This window comes from Momordica charantia (genome assembly GCF_013281855.1).
Source record: "Momordica charantia cultivar OHB3-1 chromosome 8 unlocalized genomic scaffold, Mcharantia_2.0 BLBB01000008.1, whole genome shotgun sequence".
In the NCBI taxonomy this organism is placed as follows: Eukaryota; Viridiplantae; Streptophyta; class Magnoliopsida; order Cucurbitales; family Cucurbitaceae; genus Momordica; species Momordica charantia.
Window position 1 is genome coordinate 12,720,610 of NW_028275166.1, and position 18,627 is coordinate 12,739,236.

The window sequence follows — 18,627 nt, forward strand, 5'->3', positions numbered from 1 at the left end:
TCTCCTCTTTTCGGTTTGCTTAATCTGATCTCTATTTTCCTCCTATAAAAATAGCCTTCACTCCCAAAATAGAAGCATAGAGCATGCTAGAGCTTCTATCTTGAGAGTATTTGTCGCTGTCAAAAGTTGTCGTCTTACGGACTAGTTGTCATAGCCCCCATTCTCTTCTGTTGTAGTTGGCTGTAGTCAAGTCTCTTGGTTTACTCTTGAGTTTCCAACGTACTTGGCTTTTGCTAGTGGTTTTATACCCTGAGTCCAGTCAATACCCTTTTGTCAGTTGTCGCTTTATGGGCCAATCGTCATAGCCCCCATTCCTTTTGGTTTTAGTTTGCTGCAATCAAGTCTCTTGGGCTCTGCTATACAATTAGTCTTAACCGTTAGATTTTGGCCTTAGGATCTAACTTTTAACAGGGCCAGTGGTACTTCCTTTGGGTTTCTAACCTCTTTGGCTTTTGCTCATGTTTTATACCTCAAGGTTTACTCTTGAGTTTCTAACTCATTTGGCTTTTGCCAATGGCTTTTATACCCTGAGTTTAGTCGACACCCTTAGGTTTCTAACATATTTGGTTTCTGCCGGTTTTTTACCCCAAGTTAAATCAACACCCTCGAGTTTCTAACCTATTTTGGCTTTTGCCACATGGTTTTTTACCCGTAGGTTTCATTGATTGGTTAGGCTTGCCTGCTTTTTGTTCTAACCTTGCTGGGCCTGTACGCATGCCTTTTTCAGCACCACGAGATTCTCTTCCCTGGTTTCACTGACTGGCTTATTGCTTATCGGTCTGCTTCTAGGTCTGTCCTAGTTCGAGTTCCTTGATCAACTATTGATTTACTTATCCCTGCCCCCACTTGAGAGTCTGATATTTAGAATAAAGATAACTGCTCAAATAGAAGTCAATCAATAAAAAGTACCTAACGACTTTATTGAAAAGGAAATAAAATAAAACCTACCCTATTTCAACGCAAATATGCAATCATCATTTAAGGAGCAAGTAAAAACAACATATCCTATTAAACATGCAATTAATACGGTCCTATCTATGGTAGAAAATAGAAAATGTAATATATCCCTGAAGTGTGAGTCTTGCGAGCTTCCTTAGTTGCTTCTTAGTGAGGTGTAGTTTATACTTTCGTGTTGTTCTCCTTTGTCCTCACTATCCCCCCCAATATGGTCTTTATCTCCCTAATGGGTGACCTGTCGTCTCGATCTCTGTCTAGAGTTGCCTAGATTTGTTGAATTTTCGTTGAGAATCCCACTGGACTAGTCGACCATGTCTGCTATCTGACCTCTCCCAGCTTGATCTATGTTGCTTTTCTCCAGGCCTCTCTCTCTTGGCATTATAATTCACCTGCTCTCTTTCAGGGTCACACCTCGAGTGCATTAATTCTCCGGAACTGATGTACTTCTGGGCTCAGCTTAAAGCCTCCGAGAAAGTGCCTGGAGTCTTCTTCCCAAAAGAGAATACTAATCGTTCATCTTTCACACCGGATACAAAGGCTAGTAGTGCCACTGCATCTGTCAGACCCTCCACTTGTAGCTTCTCTTCATTGAACCGAGCCACATAGTCTTTGAGGCTTTCTATCGCCTTTTGCTTGATAGTCAGTAGGTATGTTACCTGTTTGCTTCTAATCTGTCCTCCGACGAATTGGGTAACAAATGTCCTCGCCAATTCCTTGATGCTTGAGATCGACTTTCTTTTCAACTGTCAGAACCAGATGTGCGCCAAGTCAGTTAGAGTGAAAGGAAACACTCTACATCTAATGGCTTCTGTTATGCCGTAAATATCTGTCCATTCTCGATATGCATCGAGGTGATCGATGGGATCTGTCAAACCGTCGTATTGTGTGATGCTAGGTAGCTTGAACTTTGAAGGAACTTTTTCCTTCATTATTTTCTCCGTAAAGGGAGAGTCTACTTAGTCTATCAGCTCATCGAGACCAAATTTCTTGTCCTGGTGTCCTCTTGATTGTATCTCTGATCGCACGTTTCGACCGGATGATCTTTTTTGTTGGGCGCGACAGACCTCAGTTGTCATACATCTACTTGCCGCCCCAACCGGCTGAGGATGTTGGTTCGGGGTTTGTCGTTTCCTCCTATCTTCAGCTTGATCCATGCATAGTTGGTTGTCTCCCTAATTCCTTCAATCATCGAGGCTTTATCCTTTCGTGGATCGCGAGCAAGCGCTGGTTGTTCTGCCTCATGTTGCTCAAGTTTTTGCAGAAGCAAGGACATGCTCCGGTGTATTCCCTTTACCTTATCTTCTAAGGCGGCCATCTTATCTCCCTGTTGATCCGGACCTTCCATCGGTTTGTCTTTCGATCCGAGAATTGGTCGATTAGTATCCTTCTATCCATCACCTGGTATGTCGGCATCCGTCGGTCCAAGGACTAGTCGGTCAATCTCTCCTTCGACTGCCTCGGGTGGAGGTGTGCCCCTATGAACTTTCCTCTTGTGGTGGCACTCTTCATTAGAATGTCGTGGACTTTTTCTCGAACTCATGTTGACAAGTCTGCAATCTCTAGTCGTTCCCACAGACGGCGCCAATTGTTGATGCTAGAATTTTGCCTCTTGGGATTTTGCCAAATTCGCACAAATCTTCAAAAACAAAAGGACTGATGAGACCTGCAAAACAGAACAACACTAAGATCGGTGTGGCCTTTGCCACACAGGCTCGATGCCTAAGTTAGTATCGGAGTAGACGGGTATAGAGAGTAGGGTTGTTAGGCATACCTCCAGGGTTTGGCTTACCCTTGTATTTATAAAGGTCGAGTCCTAATCCCTTCAAGATCAGTTGAACCCTAATCCTCCTAGGGCTTACATTTCTTAAATCATTATACCCTTAGGAGATCACATAGTGGGCCTTACGCTGTACTATTCAGGACCGAGACCAAGTCGACTCAGACTGAGCTTGCACAGGGATCGGGATTCGCTGGAGAGGTTCTCGGCGCCGAGCAGCCGAGGTCTGGTCAGCCACAGTCGGCCCGGGTTGCAGGGTCCCGACCCACTTACCTCTTCGGGTTCGCTCCTTCTTCGGCTTCCTCTCCTCTTTTCGGTTTGCTTAATCTGATCTCTATTTTCTTCCTATAACATTATTATTATGGGTGATTGTTTCTCCAATGCTACAAAACTCACAAAGAAGGTCTTGAGCTGGGGCCAAGAATCTCGAATTCCTAAACTGAAACATAGCCACAGTTGAAGATTGATTTTGATGTTGTTGTTGTGGTCTGAGTTCAAAGGATTGATTTAGAATGAGGTGGGAGGAGGAGAGAAGCAGAGGTCCACGGGCAGGGAAGAAGAAAAGGGATAAAGAGAGAGAAAGGAGGGAAAGTGGGGAAGAGAGAGAGAAAAATAAAATAAAAAATACAAAATAATGACACATATATTAAAAATAATATAATATTAAATAAATATCCAACTTATCTCGTCACGTCACTAACGGTAGTTTAACTCCGGGGACCTTTTAGAACTATTTTCTAAAGGTCAGAGACCAAACCATCACTTTTTGAAACTCAGGGACCAAATAGTTACATATCTCTAAACTAAGGGACTAAAAGTGTATTTTACCCTAACTTTTAATACACTATGTTTTAACAGTGAATATCGATATTTGTCGAATGAAATCTAATACCTGATTCTACTAAAATCGAAAGTACCCATTTTTATGTCACATTAATTATGTATTTTGAAATAAAACTAATAAAAATTGGACTGGCTAATTTATCCTATATATCGTCGACATTATCAAAATATCAAGAAATTCTCGATATTTGGTGATATTTCCATAAAATATCACTAACATTTAAAAAAGCATTAAAACTAGAAGGGCAGAAAGCCCCCACCCATATCATTAAGGGCCCAAATGCAGATCACTAAGTTTAACACAGAAAATGAGAGAGGAAAGGTTTATGGGAAATCCTTAAGAATGGCTACTCACATGCTATCGTTAAGCAAAATGACCAAAGTTTTTCTAAATTGCATGACATGGCCAAAGTTGGTTTCCTAGATTTTAGGGGAAGTGTATAATTCCTTATTTATCCATCTACACATTTCATGCCCACATTTTCCTTGTAGTCTTTCTCCATTTTACCCATCCACGTTTTATGTCTCCTACATTCCCTTAAATCTCTCCTAGAGTTAATATTGAAACCACCTTAACTACAAAATCTACATAATTCCTAAAATCTTTCCACAAAATTTAAACCACAAAATCTACATATATCATACTTAATATTGAAACCACCTTTAACTACAAAATCTATATAATTCCTAAAATCTTTCCACAAAATTTAAACCACCAAATCTACATATATGATTCAAACAAGTTTAAAATGTGTTTAATTTTTTTAAACAAACCTAACTAATTGGTTTGAACATTCCACTGTAATCAGCAACCTTAAATACAATGTTTCTTTAATATTCTTACACAACGTATCATTAATCCCCACCCATTTTATTTTTACATTTTCCAAGAATTAAATCAATCAACGCGGGAACATTATGTGATCATTGTTAGCCACGGAGGAGCACAACAATTATCAAGGGTTCATTACCAAGCACGTTTCAATTCCATTTGATTTCACCCTACAACAACTCTGTGAATGTATCTCTAGAGATCTTCTAGAAGGAAAAAAAAATACACGTCTTTCACTTTTCAAAAATGGTACTAGCAAGTCGATAATTATGAGGATGTTAGTAGATAGGGACGTGGCGTGGGTCATATCCTTGTTGGCAGATGTTAGGTGCAGCGACTACGGCATAGTTGTAGATACTGACCCCGTATATAACACCATCTACGGGGGTAGTGAAAGTTCAGACACTGAAAATAGATTGAAAACTATCTGCAGAAAAGGTAACCAAAACTAACAAAATCAAAAATGCATATTAGCAATCAAGGAAACATATATTAATATTTACCTAAGAAGAGATACGATGAATGTATAAATATATAGCTACTAGAGGATATCTCACAAAATAAGCAAGAAACGTCAATACAATGGGGTAGATATAGGATTCTATAGAGTAGATGACCATTTTGACTGGGTTATCCTTGTCCATCAACATTCATGACTAATATGCCACGATTATTACATTCTACGAAGCTGCATTTTAATTCTTGATATATGAGAATTAGTCATCGAGTTAATGAAACATTACTCGAAAGAATCTTCCTATTGCAGCAAACACAGTTCTAAGAAAATTAGATTATTAACGAAAAAAGAAAACTCCACAAGATTCAACCATTGAATCAAGCCATAAAAAAAATTCGTCTGGTAGAACCAACAAATAAAAATGTGTATTCCTAATATTGTTAAAATTAATTAGTTTCTAATGAGTATCAATTAGTACCACATAAGTATCAATTAGTTCTACGAGAATTTAATTGGATGTTCTTGATTTTTTTACAATAAATTTTAAATATTTAACATTAAAATGGTTACATTGAGCTAAAAAACATCGAAATTGACAAGTTTCAGGTACTAATGATATTTATTGAAACATCAGAATTGAGGTCTGTGTTTAAATTTATTGAAATTTGAAATTTAAGATGAGATTTAAGATTGAAAATTTATTTTTTTATTTTTTTTGCAAACTAAAGTACCTGACATTCTAATTTTAACAATATTTTTTATTATTTATTATTTAATCTAAACTATATTTTCAATATAATCTCCCAATTGACCATATGTACAAGGTGTCCTAAAAACAGGTTGTGTCCAACAAAAGCCCTTGAATATTGGAGGTTGCTAACAAACAGTCAATTATTTAAACCTCATTTATTTAAACAACATTCAAAATCGATCGATGAATACCCTTGTTGGATAAGCAAGAGTGGGAAGATGGATGCCAAAGATTGTGTACGCCGAAGAGGGACGCTGAAAGCTTGAGGTGCACGAGGCTTGAGGGGCTTGAGACTTGAATGAATCAAATTTTATTTGATTTTAGGAAGGAAGAGTTAGGGCAAGTGTGGTAAGAATGAGTTAAAAGGGCAAAAGTGGGAAGGAGTCATTTGAGTTGCCCTCCCTTCCATAATGGATCTTAATATGGTATTAATGTTCAACTACTTCATCTATAATTTTAAAAACAGTACTTTACCGTTTCAATCTTTATTTTTCCACTTTTCTAATTTGATTTTACGTTTTTTTAGTCTATTTTACACTTTGATTCAATCTTTTTTTTTTTTAATTTCAAACTATTTAACAGATTTATCTTAAAAATTTAGAAATTTTGAAATCTATATGTTATTTAAAATTTTTGAACTCTATATTTCCATTCACTATTTTTTTTCCTACAATTTAGGTGCAGATTTATTGAAGGGTAGTTTCGTCACGAATTTATAGGGGAAGTGATAGGATAAATTTACTTATTTTGATGGGAGGGTAAATTTATCTAGTAGTTCAACTCTAACTGTTTTTAGCTATTTTTATGATATTCGATTATTTTGACCATTTTTCAAATCAAAATATTTAATTTAGCTATTCCTATTGTCCATGTTTTATTTACATGGATCTCTCCTCCCTTCCCTCCCCTGACTTTTGATGGATAAACTATTTTTTTTGTTTTTTATTCTCAAGTTCAAATTAACAATTCTTTCTCTCTCATTATTTTTCTCCTCTTTTCCTTGTTTTTCTGAAGAGATAATTCACACATTTAATTCATTCTAATATTTTATTTTATTTTTTATATTAACTAAAATGAGATTTCTTTCCTCTATATCTATATTTCATATTTTTTAAATTATAAAATTAATATAATAAATTAAAATTAAAATAATAGGAACTAATTTTAAAAGTTTTCATTAAATTTTATCTATTTATTATCATTTTATCTAAATTATTTTTAACGTCAACATTTCCATATAATTATTACTATGGATTTATTAACAAAATTATTTGAATTTGTTAATAAAACTATATAACAAATTCAAATAATTTTCATAAATTTTTATTATTTCCAAAAATTTTTCAAAATTTTCATCAACATCGATATTTCCAATCGACATCAACATTTTGGACGTTGTTATCAACTATAAATACTGTCTACTTTCAATTATTCTTCACGATTTCACATCCAGACTCATTTGGTCTCAAATTAAGCAGCATTTAACTTTAATTTGCCAATTCAAATAAATTTCATTATTTTGGTTTGACATTTCACTCGAGGTCGACATTTTCATAAATAAGTTATTCATTTTCTTACATATGATAGCTAAAATTGATTAATTATAACGTACTTAAACTGCCATTAAAGTTTATTTACTCATTCAAAAAATTTGTATCAATATCCACAATTTCAGTGATTTTTCTTGCAATATCGATTCACGTTGACATATCCATCGATACATCCGTAAAATTAGAATCTCAACATTTTTGTCGACATCGATATTTCGAACCTTAATGTGCAATATTTCAAATCAAAATGAGGTCGTAGGTTGAATTTCCACGTCTTTTTCTCCTTAAAAAAAAAACTAATCAAAAGCAAAATTTCTGAAAATCCAAGTAAAATTGAGCGACCTCACAGAAGACCACATTCAATGTCCAAAAAGGAGGTGAAAAACCGTCAAATTACTTGGTGGTCAAATTTGCTTGCGAACTTCGAATATCTGATATTTTTCGGGCTGCCCAAACTTCTACCAAAACGCTCCACGAGGAAACGGAGCTCAACAAGCAGATCGGCGGGCGAACTCTGTTTCCGCACCGGCGATTTGCTTCCTTGAGGCTCTACAATCCGACTATCCCTACGGTAATCCAAATCCCATGTTCTTCCAATTACTGCTGAATTTTTCTCCAACACTATTTAGTTACAGTCTATTGGAAAATCCCAGATCTGTTTCTGTTTTGATTTCTGCCGTGTATAACGTTTTGGAATTTGTTTCTTTCGTTTACCCTGTAGCTCAAATTGAGGTGGTTTTGTCTCTATTTGTGTCAATAATGTTTGATCTAGTAGTGAATTTATGTTTCGAGTGAGCGTACACTAGTTTTGTAATTTTTCGTCTGTAGATATTGTCATGAACGTGTGTTTTTGCAACTTGCAACTGGGAGTCGCGACTGAATTCTCACATGACAGTCCATTTTTAGCGTTTGTTTGTAAGCACTATGCATCGTATGAGTTGATTTTCGCTAGATCTATAATGGGTACCTTTAATCAGCAAACATTAAAACGAGGTGCGGGAAATGAAGAACATCTTAATTGGTTGTTGGAGTCTATTGATAAGAATTATTGATTATATTGGTGTTTTTCTAATGACTGAACTTTCCTTTGAATTAATTTTGAGCAATGGCATCAATTTTGCATAGTATTTTGATATAGTTTATTTTTCTATCATAGATAAATATATAAGGATACTTGCTAGAGATTGGAGGAGAAGGGTAAAAGAAATAATAGGGTGAAAAGAGATCCTTTACAATGTCTTCACAGAAGATTGAAACTGGCCACCAAGATATGGTCCATGATGTACAAATGGATTACTATGGCAAACGCATAGCAACGGCCTCCTCTGATAATTCCATTAACATTATTAGTGTTAGCAAAAACACTGGTTCGCAAATCTTAGCTACATTGAATGGTCATAAAGGCCCAGTTTGGCAAGTTTCTTGGGCACACCCGAAGTTTGGTTCAATGCTAGCTTCCAGCTCTTACGATGGTCAAGTGATAATATGGAAGGAAGGCAATCAAAATCAATGGACGCAGGCTCATGTTTTCAATGCACATAAGTCTTCGGTGAACTCCATTGCCTGGGCACCCCATGAACTTGGCCTCTGCTTGGCCTGTGGATCATCTGATGGAAGCATATCAGTCTTTATTGCCAGATCTGATGGTGGCTGGGACAATAATCAAATTGAACAAGCCCACTCTGTGGGAGTAACCTCAGTTTCATGGGGCCCTACGACGGCTCCTGGTTCCTTGGTTGGATCCAGTTTGGTGGACCCTCTTTGGAAGCTAGCTTCTGGGGGATTTGATAGTACAGTGAAGGTATGGACGCTACAAGATGGAATCTGGAGGAGGGATAGCTCCCTTGCCCTGCATACTGACTGGGTGAGGGATGTGGCTTGGTCACCAAACCTAGGGCTTCAAAAATCCACCATTGCTAGTGGTTCCCAGGACGGGACAGTGATTATTTGGTCTGTTGGAAAGGAAGGAGGGAAATGGGAGGGCACAGTGTTAAATGATTTCAAGACTCCAATTTGGAAGGTTTCATGGTCACTGACTGGAGACTTATTGGCTGTTGCTGATGGGAATAACAATGTTACATTGTGGAAAGAAGCAGTCGATGGTAAATGGCAGCAAGTAACTACAGTTGAGCCGTAGGTTATCCATTGTTAGTCCTTTTCATTTCATTATGTTTTGTGTCTTATGAGGAGTATGTTGTTCAATATTGTTAAAAAATTTCCTTGTACTTAGGTCACAAGCTTTTGTACTATCATTCCATGTTTTCATAACTTCTTAATCAGATTTTAGGGGTGAGGCATAAGTAATATTTTCTGTTGTTATTTAAATTCTCTAGTTCTGGCTCCCTTTTCATTGATTGACCACTGGAATTCTATTCTGTTATGTTTTTTTTTTCCTTCTATAAACAATAATGAAAAGAAACCAACTTTATATTAAGAAAAATTTGAAGACAAATACAATGGGGGCACATGAAATGAAGGCCAAAGCAACTCAACAGGAAGACAAACACGAAGAAGAACAACCTATATACAAGTAGGCACTCTATTTGTGAGTGACAAGAAAAATTAAATATCTTGAAACAAGACAGAGACCAATACCTTTAGAAAGGCATTGATGCCCACTGCATTCCAGACCTTGGCCCGTAAACATATCTATCATAAAAAATCTTTCCATTCATCTCCAGAAAGATGCTCGACAAAATAGACCAGAAGCTGACCTGTAGAAGAAATTTTGCATTGACCAAAATGGAGACCTGAACCACTTCCTCTAATCATGTTACATTTATAATCCCAATACTTTTTTTTTTTTGGTTAATATTCATTTTGATTTCTAGTTGCTAAGTTAAGCAATGATTCCAATAACTAATGCACAAGGTCTATATGAGGATTTATGTTTTTAACTAATGCTTGGGTATTGTATTAGAGATTTCTGGGACAGGTTAATGGAGAAGCTTTCTGTGGTGCTAAGCTGTGAAAGAGAAGACTTTCAAGGTAAGCCCACCAGTTTGGTTGGATTTTGTTTTGACTCATTTGGATGGAAACTGACATTCCACAAATACTTGAGTCTTTCTTTGTTCACTCTCTTCCCCAAAGTTTTGTCTCTTAATTGTCCCTTTTTAGTTGGGTCACCATCCACTTCAAAATATTCTTTTGTGTTTTTGGATTTTTGTATTATGATGTTAGATCATTTTCTCCAGGGAAAAAATCGGGGTTGTTAATTGAAAAAAGGAACCGTATGGATGAGTTTGTTCGTCAAAAAATCTTTATAAGAGAGCTTGGTGTTATTTGAGGATGATATTAAAAATAAAAATGTCGAAATCGTAATGTTTGTGTTTTTTATTGTTTTCTGTTTCTTTTTTTTTTTCTCTCTCTATCAAGAAAGATAGTATTGCATTATTTACCAAACATGTAATCATTTCTTGTTCAATTGTTGTTTAAAATTTTTGGATTAAAAGAAAACTAGAAGTTCTATATTAAAATTTATTTTTTTAAATTAAATATTCAAAATGTCGTCATATTTAGGGTTAAGTTTAAGAATAATGTAATTTAATTTATTTTTTTAAATTAAATATTCAAAATGTCGTCATATTTAGGGTTAAGTTTAAGAATAATGTAATTTAAAAAACAAATTATAAAAATAATGTAGATTTAAAAGTAATAACAAAATAAATGTAATTTATATGCATTCAAACTATTGACAAAAATAGGTTAGGTATTAGTCAAAATAAAAAATGAACAAATTGAAAATACGATAACCTATGAAAGAAGGGTCAATTATGAACAAGCAAACCATTGCTAAACAAGTTCATATTGTGAATTAGTTGATAAAAAAAGAATATTGAATAAAAGTCGCAGCCAATTGCGGTTATTGTCTTTTTAATTTGAGAATCAATTACCAAAACAACAAAAATTCTCGCGCAAATATTTGTCTCTCTCGCTTCTGTTCTCTTTCTCTTCTTTCTCTTTCTTTCCCTCTCAGTTATCGTTTTCTTTTTCTTTTCCCTCATTCTTTTTCTTCAATCTCATTTGATTCGGGATATTTTCCAATAAGAAAAAATGAAGTTCCTTATATTGTACAGAATCCAAATAGCTTACTTCGTTAGTCAAAGAATGCTCAAAAGTTTTTACGAAAAAAATAAACATAGGAGAGAGAGATTTTTCGTTGATTCATGCAAAACCGGAAAAAAAAAACGAAACAGATGAGAGAGGTTTAAAGTTTGAGAAAATTTGAGGAAAGAGAAAGTTTGAAATCCATAAATTCTAAAAATTTTGAAGAAAAAAAAGGAGAAGTTTGAAATCCGTAAAAATCTAAAAAATTTGAAAAGAAAGAAGAAAAGAGAAGGGAGAAGAACCACCGAGAGAGATGAAGGAGAAAGAGAGAGAAACAATTTTAAGTATGTTAATGGAGGGGTAGGACATTAATTTGGAATGGATGGTGATTGATGTCAGCAAATGTTTACAAAACATAAAAATGAGGAGATGAGTCACATTTCATAATGGGCCTTTCAAAAAGGCTATTTAGTCCGAAACCCCGTGATTTCATCTGTGTTTATTTAGTTTTGTTACATATGCTATGGAACTACTTCTGGATGGTACAAAATGTTCTTTAAGTCTATCATTGTTTCAGTCCAGGTTTCTTAAAAAAAAAAAAAGCAACCCTCTCAACCCAACCCAACCCGTTAACAACACCCCATGTTTCCCGAAGCAACACTTTGTTCCACACCGCGATTGTTATAATATATACTTTCCTTGACCACTAAAGTATTTGCCCGATTTTGAATGTGGGAGCCTTCTGCTGAGAACCATTTTTTTTTTTTTTTAGTTTTTGCATCAGACGTGTTGTTAAAAGGGATTTCAATCAATTTTGCAGCATAGTTGAGAAACTAAGAGAAAATTGATATTCTGTATTGATTCAAGATCAGACTAAAAAATGGTCTGATATTGGTTACACGAAAAAGGCATAAAAGGAAAGAAAATATTGGTTCTAATGGCTACATTGTGCACCAGTTCATCTATTGCTAAATTACAAGTATGGACTAATAGAACGCCTGTGTCAATTAAGAAAAAAATTACAAGGATGGTATCTTCTGAAATGGTGAAAATATATCCCAATAATTCAGCCATTTACTTGAGGAAATTGACTTAGATTTCACTGAGTGTTGAATTCCTATGTTTTTGCCATGATTTTTCTGTTTTGATTATGTATCCAAAAAAAAAAAAAAAAGCGCAACCCGACAACCCAATCCAACCGAAAATTTTGGGTTCTGATATGGCCAACCCGAAAATTCAGGTTGGTTCAAAAACCTACTAATCCAATCAAACCAAACTCGTGAATACCCGTACAAGCACGCGGCGGAATCTGCTGCCATGAGCAGTCGATGTTGTCGGAGATGCTAGATCTAGCAAAAATGTTTGCAATTGCAAAAGGTACATAAGAGAAAGACTAGATTTAGGATCGAAAATAAATATCAAAGATTTTTTTGTTTAGGGGTCTAATTTTTTATTTTTTTAGTATAATAATTTTTTTATTTATAAAAATTGAGGTTTAATTTTTACTATTCATAGTTTAGGGGTGTAATGGTAGCAACTAGACTGTGGTTTATGCAATTTGCTCTTGGAAATATTATTTGAGATATTTTTTTAGTATAAAATATTTTAAATATAAAACAAAAAATTGTATACATTACAATACCTGCAGTTGCTTAGGGCAAGGGCTGCACCAGGGCTGTCAATCTTCAATCTTCACTTTTCAATTTCAGAGCGATGGGGAAGAAATCAAAGAGTTCTAGGAAGGGGAAGAAGGCATGGAGAGCAAACATAAGCTCTGCAGACGTTGAGGATTTCTTTGAGAAGTCCACAAAGGATGCTCTCTCCGGTGGCTCACTCGCTGCCGTTCCCAGCGATTCCCTTTTCGTCGTCGACAAGTCCAGAGGTAGCCCTGATACAATCTTAACTTTGTTCCATCTTCGGATGAGGAAACACATCTATATTTACTTATGAACTACTGTCTTGTTGAAGGAGTTGTCAATTTTGCACTTATTATCGTTTTTTTCCCTCTGTATAGATCTCTCTGTGAAGCGGAAAATCGAAAAGAAACGGGAAAAAACACTTTATTGTGACAGCATATTGAAAAAGAATCCGTTTGTCCAACCTGTGCCTTCTTCAACACATAATAAATCCAAGAAAAAATCTGAAGAGCCTTCCAAAGCTAAAGAAATCCCTCAACATGATGCCAAGGTTGGCGTGTTTGATCTATGGGATGATAAAGGTATTTTTTTTTCCCCTTCCAAACATTGTTAATGGAAAAATATAGGAATCAAACATTCCACTACTTGTTTTTGGTGTTACTGCAGGGGAAGATAGAAGCAAGATCAGTAAGGTACTCTGCTCTACCTCGTTAATGAATTATGAGCCTTATATTTTATCAAATGTATGTCATAAGTTCAATGAGATCAGAGTCTTATCCTTAGGGGGGGAGTAGAAATATCAAAAGAAAGGATAAAATATGGATTTAGTTGCTGGAACGTAACAAAGTAATATTGATTTAACCTTGGACAGAAACCAAAGTCATCTATTATTCCAGCAGTAGAAGTTGAGCCCCCTGGATGTTCGTTCAATCCATCACATGAAAGTCATCAGGTAAGTTGTAATAATTCTAAGCTTTGTTTCTTGTAAAAGAAGTTTAAAAAGTGGTGTCAGGTAAATTTTTTATAATCAATGGTTAGAATTGCGTTTTTCCTCTTCAAAGTATTCATTGTATCCTGTTTTCCCCCCCTTAAACCTCCCATTTTATCAATTCAGGATATATTGGCCCGTGCCGTTGCAGAAGAAATGCAGAAAGCATACCGAAAGGAGCTAGGGCCTGAGCCAGTTCCTTTGACAGTCCAGGGAGAAGTTATTAGTGAAGAAGATGTGTGTATTTTGGGCTATAAACTTGAATTCTATTGGAACAATTTCCTTAATATATGAAATTTATATTTTACTTTTCGATTCAAGAGATCACCTGCTCTTCCTGTTTTGTAGATGTTATTTTTGGATGCTGATAATGATACTGATGATGACACCAATTTGGACAATATGGATCAGGATGTAAATAATGAATCAGAAAAAAGGTATCGTTTGTTGAAGCAAAATTATTTTGAAGATTACTGTCTTTTCCAAATAGTCTGGATTATTTGCTTGGTTCTCTTATGCATAGATTGCACTATATTTAAGTGAACACTATTTGTTTCGTTGTTTGGATCTATTAAAATTTAATACCTGATTTGCTTTTCCAACAACAGGAGTGGTGATATTTTTAGCCATGTGGAAACAAAGTGTTTTATTTATTTACTTTTCTTTTCTATTATGCCTTTATTGGGATTGAGATTGAACTAATTTACATATGCACTTTGATTGTATAGCCTTGATTTCTTTCCCCCAACTTGCGTGTGAAATTCTATTTCATTGAGATTCTAGTTTTTATTAGAGTATTAGTACAGTTAGAAATATTATTAGGATATTAGTAGTTGTATAATGGTAGTTAGGGGTTTGTTGAACTATAAAGAGAGGGAGATGAGGAGATGAGGGATAGGCAGAATTTAGGAGAGTCTAGACCTCAGTCCTCGGAGTACTTGAGGTTTAATATTGTAATTTTCTTCTCATATCGTTTTAAGTGTTATTCGTGGTTGGGTTGTTTTTTTATGCCATTGTATATATATATTTTTTCATTTATCTCAATGAATGCTTGATTTCTTATAAAAAGAAAAATTCTTCTCATATTATAATACAATTTAAGTGTTATTATTATCTAAGGATTTCCATTGCAAGATTGATTTTCTATGAGTTTTCTTTTTATCTCTCTCTTTTTATTTTATTTTAAATTGTGATCACCGGTCTCTAGGTAGAGTTTGAACCTCTGAACTTTCGATGTGTTTATGTTTTTGTGTTGTGGATTATAATAATTACTCATAAAATGATTACTTTTAGAATGAGAACTTCAAGTTGGTTTACTTTTATTTAATTTGACTAAGCTTGTTGCAGGCCTTTGAAGATGAAGAGGGTTACTCGGGTTGAACTAAATAAGAGAGCTAGACAAAAAAACAGCTCAGAAAGGAAGCTGAAGCAAAAAAGTTGGCAGGAATTTCTAAAGAAATTGACAGGTAAATTAGTATCTTGTCTCCTCCATACTTATGAAATGTTTAATGCTACTGAGCTAGCTTTTGCTCTTATGGATGTAGCTTGCCAGATATCATTCAAGAAATAGCAAAAGAAGACGAGGAGAAACAAAAAAGACATATCCGACGAACGATAGCCAAACAGGAGAGATTAAAGTCATGCCCACCTCGCTTGGGGAAGCACAAGTATGTAATATTATTATTTTTTTTATATAATTCAGATTACAACTTTTAAATTGTTGTTTTAGTATTCAATTGGAAGATGAAGCCAGGGATAGTTTTTAATTAGTCAAGACATTATTTACTCTCTAAAGGTCAAAAGTTCCAATCCCCTATTGAACTAAAAATAATGGAATTGCTGGTCTTACCTTCAGGTTTGAGCCTGCTCTGGTTCAAGTCCTACTATCCGAAGAAATAACCGGGTCGCTTCGCAAGTTGAAGGTGCAATCATTTAACTCCCATCTACATGATTCCTGAATTTTTCATCTTTATATCATCAAAATAGTGGTTTCTAAATTTTAGATGTGAACTAAAAGAACACTGTGATTGGTATATGTTGTATAAATGTAGGGCTGTTGCACACTTGTGAAGGACAGGTTTAAGAGCTTAGAGAAACGAGGAATAATTGCCCCTACTGCCAAGAGCAGAAGGTTAGTGATTAGTTAATTTCACATTATGCTTTACAAATCAAGCACCATAACTTTATTACACAGTTATACTTCTTTTTGCGGATTGGTTTGACAGGAAATAGGAATGAATTTGTTTTATTGTTGAACTCGATAGACCGAGTGGCGAATTCGATGAGATGATGGTGATGGTTTTAGTTTAAAGCAACTAGATTGAACAATATAGGAACCAAGAAGTTCAAAAGATGTAATTTTATCTTTTTCAATTTTTAACTTGCTCTTTCTTCGAAGAATGCCTTTCCTCTCTGTCTCTCTCAACCATCTATAATGATTGCCCCTTTTATTTCTTTTAGAGAGGTCGAGTTTAAATTTACATGTCTTATTAGAATTTTGGCTTATTAAAAACATGTACATGTCTTTTATCAGAATTTTATTTGGTTAATTTTGGCTGGATTTATATGAACAGATTGCCCCATTTCTTTCTTTTAGAGAGGTCAAGTTATGTCTTGTCAAAATTTTATTTGGTTAGTTCTGGCTGGACTGATATGAATAGATTAATGTACATTTTATGTATTATGTTAGTGATATATATATATATATATATATATATATATATATATATATATATATATATATATATATATATATATATATATATATATATATATATATATATATATATATATATATATATATATATATATATATTTTGATAATTGAGAGTTGGAGCTGTGTTCCCTGTATCAAGGGGTACTTGTGTCCACTTCAAAATTTTTAGTATTAAGCTCACCAAAATATTTGAACTTGAGATCTTTTAAGTTAATATGATCATTGATCATTGAGACCTTTCAAGTTAATATGATCAAGAAAATAATAGTTTTCTGACATGTGAGGTTTGAGTTGGATTTTCATTTGGTCTACTGATTTTATAACTATACCAAATATGTTATCACAGGTTGTATAGAATTTGTGGATTTTTGTTGCAAGTCTTTTTATTCTCTATTTACATGAAGAGCTGTACAGATGAGTTATTAAATGGAAAATTGGGCTGAGTGGTCATTTTGAAAGGACTATGAAATATGACCTCTTTCCTCATTTTTATGTTTTGTAAACATTTGTTGACATCATCCAATAAACCAATGATCATGATGTCCCTCCACTACTTGAGTTAAATTTTTAGTTTCCCTCCCTCTTTTTCATTTGAATCTGATTCTCTCTCCTCTTTCTTCTTCCTCTCTCCCCATCTCTCTTCGTGTTCCTTCTCTCTCTTCCTTCTTCCTCAAACTTTCTCTATCTTCAACGAAGAAAGGAAAGAAACTGACTTGCTTTTTCCGTCATTCGAAGAATATCGCAAGCGTAAAGTAGATCTTGTGGTTTTTTTCTCTTGCTTTTTTCCGTTTTTTTCTATAGTCATTCTTCATTTGATTTTATATATTTAAGTTTTAAGAGTAAGCATAGAGAAGTTGCGGTCTCGCTATAGCTCTCGATATAGCTCTGGCTATAGCTCTCGATATAGCTCTCGCATCGCCGACAATTTGAATCAAATCTGAACATTTTTCAGTTTCTGCCATATTTTTGCTCATACCTCCAATCAAACAAAAAACAAGAACAAGAGCCTTGTTTTCTTTTCTTCATGGGCCGAATTCGAAGGGAATCTCGAATTACAGGTAGTGGGGATTTTTGAGAAATGAGATAGGGAAGAAGAAATTGTAGTGGGATGGAGAATCTGAAGCGGTGCTGAAATTCAATCGGAGGAAATAGTGGAGCGAGAATTTGCGAGAGAAGAAGAATAATAATGTCTTCTTCAAACGAGACCTCCCCTTCGTCGGAAATCAGATTCAAGTTGAACGAGAGCGAGAGCGCCTAGAATTTACGTAATTATCTTGACATTTACATAATTTTGATCCTCTTTTAAAGTTAAACATATGCAATCTTGACACAAGATTCATGAAATTTTGATTTTCTTTTTAAATTAAATCCATACATTTATGAAATATGGGGTGAGCGAGAGTGAGAGCGAGAGCTTTAGCCAGAGCTAGAGCGAGACCGTAACTTTTTCTGTGCTTATTTTCAAATATGCTCTTAAAACTTATGTATATGCGTTTATGATTTTTTGAGACAAAACCGAATGGATCTGTTCTTGTGTGTATGCATTTTTTATTTTGTTGGGAAACAAAAAATTGAATAAAAAATCAAATGAGAAATGACTGTGAAAAAAAAAACAGAAAAAGCGAGAGGAAAAAACCACAAGATCTACTTTACGCTTGTGATGTTCAGTAGTGGAGAGGCATCATGGTCATTTGGTTTATTGGATGATGTCAGCAAATGTTTACCAAACGAAAAAATGAAGAGGACTACATTTCATAATGGCCCTCTCAAAAAGACTATTTAGCCGGAAACCCGTTAAATGGGTTTTCATGCCCAATGCTAATAAACATAATTAAAATTAAGATATGTTTGGAGATGATAGTAGAACTAGTGATTTTGAAAAGAGATTTAAATATAATTAATTTTTCGAAATCACCATTCAAATGATTGAAAATCAATTTTAAATGATTTTAAGTCGTTCTAAAATTAATTTTTTTAATTTGTCAAACATTTTAGAGAAGTGCTTTTGACAGTTACAAAAGTAATTTTGGTCATGTCAAAATCACTTCCAATCGCATCTTTAATGTGGACAT

The 18,627-nt window shown here is 34.6% G+C and overlaps 2 protein-coding genes across 2 annotated transcripts; both read left to right on the top strand.

Annotated features, from left to right (window-relative positions):
* The first annotated feature begins 7,547 nt into the window (after nucleotides 1-7,547).
* LOC111018387 (Transducin/WD40 repeat-like superfamily protein) lies at nucleotides 7,548-9,492 on the top strand. Its single transcript, XM_022294441.2, has 2 exons — nucleotides 7,548-7,738; nucleotides 8,324-9,492. Exon 2 carries the CDS (start codon nucleotides 8,402-8,404, stop codon nucleotides 9,302-9,304), a length of 903 nt encoding a protein of 300 aa, XP_022150133.1. The 5' UTR covers nucleotides 7,548-7,738; nucleotides 8,324-8,401; the 3' UTR covers nucleotides 9,305-9,492.
* A 3,354-nt stretch (nucleotides 9,493-12,846) lies between these two features.
* LOC111018386 (ribosome biogenesis protein NOP53) lies at nucleotides 12,847-16,409 on the top strand. The gene is given in 12 exon segments (XM_022294440.2): nucleotides 12,847-13,096; nucleotides 13,229-13,432; nucleotides 13,518-13,543; nucleotides 13,723-13,803; nucleotides 13,966-14,076; nucleotides 14,188-14,276; nucleotides 15,187-15,236; nucleotides 15,239-15,305; nucleotides 15,384-15,506; nucleotides 15,695-15,761; nucleotides 15,891-15,970; nucleotides 16,065-16,409. Coding segments are annotated over 12 exon segments (1,074 nt in total). The 5' UTR covers nucleotides 12,847-12,927; the 3' UTR covers nucleotides 16,072-16,409.
* The last annotated feature ends 2,218 nt before the right edge of the window (nucleotides 16,410-18,627 follow it).